The 6,289-nt window shown below is 43.5% G+C and overlaps 1 protein-coding gene across 1 annotated transcript; it reads right to left on the bottom strand.

The window, feature by feature from the left end:
• Positions 1-470: 470 nt before the first annotated feature.
• Positions 471-4,419, bottom strand: LOC123110598 (uncharacterized). The gene is made up of 6 exons (XM_044531155.1): positions 4,115-4,419; positions 3,474-3,679; positions 2,334-2,601; positions 1,489-1,596; positions 1,063-1,313; positions 471-964 (listed from the first exon to the last, which is right to left on the bottom strand). Exons 1-6 carry the CDS (start codon positions 4,319-4,321, stop codon positions 874-876), a joined length of 1,131 nt encoding a protein of 376 aa, XP_044387090.1. The 5' UTR covers positions 4,322-4,419; the 3' UTR covers positions 471-873.
• Between the last annotated feature and the right edge of the window lie 1,870 nt (positions 4,420-6,289).

Here is a 6,289-nt window from a genome sequence, read left to right as displayed (position 1 = left end):
TTTTTTAAAATAAATACATCTTATATAAAGAAACGAAGGGGGCATAATCTTACCTTCTCAGGAGTTAACCTTTTGATTTCACAAGAATTTATATATTTTTCATGTTCCTGCAAATCAAACAACCAATTCCGTAAAATTCAAATTGCTCACAATCCTTTGTTTTGCATGTAAAATCCTACTACAATATTATTGTGTTTTCTCTTTCCATTTATACGATGAAGGAAACCATACAAATCAAAGAAGCCCTTAAGCCTTCATCTACGCTCAAGCTTGGTACTAAAGGATGGTCTCTGATCCTGGAAAACGAAAACAAAAACTAATCTTATAATGTTACAGCAGGCCAGAAGAACCACTTCCACAAAGAATGGTTGCCCATAAGCCATAACCCCTCCAGGCTAACAAAACATCTCATTTCCAGACCAGAGTCTGAAAATGCGCGTTGGCTCGGGACAGCAGAAACACCCTTCGAGTTGACACAAATAAGAAGGGCCTTAGATAGTTAGATCAATGCGGTTCAACTATGATACAATCACAGAATTATACATATAGATAACCAGACTTTACAGATGACAAAAGAGTCGCAAAGGTTGATTACTACACTACCCGAACATATGCACAGCACGATCCACGAGGAAGCGAAAAGAAACAACCACCTGGTAACTTCGCAGGTACTACCCGCTACTCCGCAGGCAACTCAGCCATTTCGAGCTTTTGTGGCGACAGCGAATAGGAGACCAGATACCCTGGTCCGCGGACCTTCTCTTTCCTGTGGTCACAGATGATAGGGAACGTTTCTGTTTTGGGTGATGACAACCCACTGGCAAAGCTTCATGATGCCTAAGCATGGCTATTGTCACCATGGGAAATTGGGAATCACAACCTTGTGTCACATGACATTTCCAGGAGCTGCGAAAGCTCTAACCGGCGCTCGAGGCCTCGGATGTAGTGGCCCAGCAGCATACACCTGAACAGCCATCGCAGAAACGGGTGATCAGAGTTCACCTCCAACGCACCAATAGGCAACCTAGGAAAAGAGGGCTATAAATCCATTTGTATTATTACCAGAATAATAGACGCGCAAGATGATCCCGTGGAATAGATATGAGGGGCTGAAATGGGAGCGATACATCCTCCACGAGTTCAGCACGGTCATCATCCCCATTCCCGTAATTCAGGGTTCCACCAGCCATGTTCTCTGATGGTGGAGGGGGCTTTGCATGCATTTTGGGGGAGAGAGTTGCTAGAAGACCATGTACCACGGAATGAATAGCTTCCTGCACACCAGGGCAGGAAGGTTCCGAGAGTTCGATAACCTGTAAAAAATAGTTAGTGGCTCAAATCAGACACAAAACAGGTACCCAGCGAACCTGAGAAGCTTATCTGTTGAGTTGTTCAACTGAAGGACAATAAGAAGCACTGGATAGACTACATGCAGAAACAAGAGGAAACATATTACTGCTCGATGAAGAAGTAGGAGATAGAACAAACCGTGTCAGGTGATAATGATCTCAAGTAGTCCAGTAACTCATTTTTTTCTTCTCCAGCAAACTGTTGCATTTGCAAGGAAGAATTTTTCTTCTTGAGCTCATGTAGCTCCTGCAGGATTGAAAATAGAATAAGCATCCCAATAAAATCCGATGAGTGGGAACTTAAGGCAAGAAGATTAGAAAGAACAGAAATGGGACTAATTTCTCGCTGAAGAAAGTAAGATGACCTCAGGCATCACAGAAACTAGCCTTCTTGTGAATTCTTGATACAAAAAGGTAACTGTGCAAAAAATGCACCATGGCTTTGATAGCTAATACATAGGACTGCTCATAAAAACAGAATAAACATCTAAAACTGAGAACTCTGTTTTACTATATCTTTCCTCGGCCTACTATGCTTACAGCCCACTAATCCTGAGAAAAAGACAGACCCAGTGCTACAAGTTCCCACACCAGGTGGGGTCTGGGGAAGGATTATACGAGGCAAGCCTTACCCCTGCACAGCGCAATGCAGAGAGGCCGCGTCGAACACAAGACCTCATGGCACAAGTGGGGAGTACTTCACCACTGCACCAGGTCTGTCCTTCGCACTAATCCTGAGAAAAGTAAATAAGAAATGACCATAATGCATATCTCTACTAAATAAATTTATTTATATAACCATTCTCAACGTTAATTTACAGGGGTATAGAACGGAGTCAACACAATAACCACACTATTGATTTCCTCAATACACAGACATTTTAAAATGGAGTAACCCGAGGTAGGAGATACCGAGAGAGGTAGTGAAACAGTTGGAGTAACAATCATCTTATATTGCCAAATTAAGTATGAAATAGATGTTACCCTTTCCATAGAATCCAAGCGAGACTGCAATTGGAGAATATGTTCTTTTGCTTGAGCGTTTAAGCTATCTAATCCACCCATATTTTCCGATAATAAATTGCCATCCCTCTTTTCTGATTCATTAGCCGCTTCATCGTCTTCTGATAATCTCAAAATAGATCCTTGACTATATTCAGTGCTATCTCTTTCCTTGCACTCAGTTTCATCATCAGACAACTCTAGGATTCTTTCAAGGGAAAGCCTGTATTCAGCATTAGACAGAGTGTACCTGAAATACAGACAAAGCAACTTTAGGTGATAATTATACCTGGCATGTTTATCATGTTTGTGAGTAGGCAGTGCAAGCCAAGTGCGCCTATAAGAAAGCAAAAAGTACCAAGGGGCAGGAGCTTGTTCAAATTTCCTGTCTTGTTTTAGAAAAGTGAATAAAGCAAAGTTTTCGATCGTTTTCTTACTAACAACCATTACCACATGAAAATAAGTTGATCAAGGTCAGTGTTTCAGACTGAAGTCTGAATGATTAAGTTTAGCTAGCATGTTTTGATCTGCTGCTTCTCAAATTATGAAACAAATGTAGTCATTCAATAACAAATGGAAGGGCATGGAAAAAATCAAGTAGGATTTGCACATTCTATGTGACAAACGTCTAAGTACACAAGACAGCAATTCTACCAGCATTAAAATCGGACACTCAAAGAAACTATGCAACATGAATCGGATTTTATAGTTCACACTCTTAAAACATGTTTTTGACATGTGCGACTCAAACTGCAGCAAACTGTTCTGATAACTGCCCTTTTTACAGTGAGTAGTGACGTTGAATTTCGATTTCCTACACAGAGATAATAAGAGCATGCTACAGCAGGCTACCAGCCTACGACCAATGGCGTACTTTTCCAGTCCACCTCACATAACGGGTTGACCTAGATTCCACATCAAGTCATTTGCTACTTTTATATGCACACAATTGCAAAAGGACCATGCCAAAATGTGTCTTCTTTTGACCAGAGACAATCAAATTCAACTATAGTCTATACGAACGGTACGATTCAGGAGAAAAGCATACCCTGTTTTTATTGAAGATATCACCAACTTGAACTATAGTCTATATGAATGGTATGATTCAGGAGAAAAGCATACCCTGTCTTTATTGAAGATATCACCAACTTGAAGAAGGGATCCCAAAGGGCCTCCACGACAACACGGAACTGATCAGACGGAAGCAGACCCAACATGCCCGAAACAGTCCTCTTCATTGCATCCACAGTTTCAGGAGGAACATCTCTCTGGACTACACTTAGATCCAAAGGTTCTACATCTTTTATCAAGTTCCAAAGTAAAGATTTCTGCAAACAATACAAGCGCGTCATGGTAATGAACAGCATCAGTACATCGACTCGATAGGATTACAAGATGCCAATCCTATTCTAGTACATCGATTCGATAGGATAGGAGTAACTTTTTCCAGCGGAAGGCTGGAAGCTCACAAGAATCTAATTCTTTGTCAGTGGGAGGTAAATAACTTCATCACACCTGTCTCGAGACACCTCAACCTACAGGTAACCTATTCTATGCTGCTTATGATTTCAGCTTCTGTCTGCACGATCGTATTTTTTAAAAATTTGTGTTGCGGAGTTGCACACATGATTATGAGTATATAATAATTTGCATATATTGCCCCACCAAAGGGGCAGAGTTTCCTTTCGCTAGCACGGACAGACAGACAGACAGACACCCGCTCCACGGAGGAGCATCGGTATCGGCATCGCGCTCGCGCTCACCTCGGGGAAACCGTGGAGATGCCTCCCGCGCGCGTGGAGCTCGTCGGGTGACGCCGCGGAGGAGGCCGCCGCCACCACGACCCCGAGCCTCCTGCGCCGGACGCCGCCCGCCGCCAGTTGAGGAACGGGGACGCGGAGGATCCGGCTCCCAGGGACGTACACCGACGCCCCTTGCGGCGGCGCGCGGATGCCGGCGGAGATCGGCATGTGCGGGCGGCCGTCGCCGGCGGCGAGACTCCTCTCTGATTATCTGGCGAGGTCTGGTGCTTGGTTGGTGGGTGGTGGTTCGAGCGGGCGCCTAGCTGGACCCAGGATAAGCGCCAGCTCGGGTGCCACTGCCATGCGGGCCCGGCGGGACGTAACGCGTGGACACGCTCCGGCCTTCCCACGTATGGCCTCGCGTGGACCGTCGCGTCACGTTCACCCTCGCGTCACGTACTGAGTGAGCACTACCACATCTGCGCCAGCAGAACAGGCCCAGTTACCGTGTGCCGCGGCACACTGTAATGTGTAGGCTCCAAAAGTCATCACAAACTCGGAGTTGTACACTGTAATGTGCAGTCCAACCTCACGGGGAAAACATAAAAAAAAAAGATACACAATGCGTCTCGCTTAAACATACTCTCATACACCCATTTCTTAAACACACGCATACCCTATCTTATGACTACCTCCGAAAAACTGAGCCAGTGCATCATCTTGAGATTGACGAAGCCGCTACAAAAGTCTTTGTAGTCGACGAGAAAATCTCCTTCCAATGAACGCATATCGCCACAAGACATAAACTCCCATGTACAACTTAAACACTGATCTTTGAACCGGGCACAATCCCTTTTCATTAATTGAATAATGAAAATACAAAATTTAACTTAAAGTCTGATGGACTGGAACCATAAATTGGTTTGCAGGGAAAAACATCATCACAAACTCGTTTGCAGCAAATTATGGAATAACAAAACACGTAAGCTATCTGTGTTGGTTTAGCACGCGAGCTTTGTGAACCGTGATGCATGGTCAGTTGATTGCTGGGGCAAACGTCTAGGTTTTGTCTGCCGTGACCAGGGGATCACAATTCACAAAAATCACATGCTTGTTGGATGCAGGGCGGCTAGCAGCTAGTTTGGTTTTGTCAACGATGCTATTTGTTTACTACTGACTAGTGAGCTGCCGTCCAAGACCAGCTTAATTAGCCAGTGCTACCAACGAAGCAGGTTCTTTGACTTGTCATTACACCGACGATACTCACGAAACAAATTCACAACAACTACATATGATGATTTGTCTGCGCACGGTTAGTACGTTGACATAACCATAATTCCCCACAAAAGAACAAGTAATTGTAAAGACTCAATTGAGTCAATTACATCATTGGTGTTAGAACTTGGCATGAATGGTCACTTTAGTGCTACAAGTTGTAGTGTACATTAAAGTGGTGCAAAAACTTGGTTTCGCGGTGCAAATACGGTGCAAAACTCGTTTGTATACGTCCACGACGCTGATGAGGCATGCCAACAAGGCTTGGGGCCCGCTGTCAATGACGGGATAATGAGGACAGGCTGTGCGGCTTGCTCTTTTTGAAAAAAAAAAACTTCAGTTTTTTTTGCACAAAAATAACGCTGGGAGGCCCACCTGCACAAAACGCATTGAGGAAAAAATAGCACACACAGAGTTTCGAACCTATAACCAGCAGGTAACAACACCTGAAAAAAAAACGATATGAAGATTTCAGGCATACACGATTAACTACCAGGGCCGCCAAAAAATTGTTTGCTAAATAGGCCACTTATATATATATATATATATATATATATATATATATATATATATATATATATATATATATATATATATATATATATATACGGTCACGCTATTGTGAGCGAGAGCGCAGAATTGCTTAGCCTACGCTCCGGTCTTTTTTTTTTTGAGATGTACGCTCCGGTCTTAATTAGGTGGGATGGTCGCGCATGCAGAAGTAAGCCGTTGAGGGTAAAAGGGTTTGAAGGAAATAGTAACGGGATTTAATTTGATTACCTTCGGTTCTCACGTGGTCCACCACGTCCTGCAGGCCTCTCCACCGCTACTAATTTGGTTTTTTAGGAACCGCTACTAATTAGTTGAGGGTAAAAGTGTGTGAAGAGAATAGTAATAAGATTTAATTTGGATACCATCTAT

The sequence above is a fragment of the Triticum aestivum genome, chromosome 5B, assembly GCF_018294505.1.
Source record: "Triticum aestivum cultivar Chinese Spring chromosome 5B, IWGSC CS RefSeq v2.1, whole genome shotgun sequence".
NCBI lineage: Eukaryota > Viridiplantae > Streptophyta > Magnoliopsida > Poales > Poaceae > Triticum > Triticum aestivum.
The sequence above is the reverse complement of the archived record's forward strand: the minus strand, read 5'-3'. Positions and strand labels throughout refer to the sequence as shown.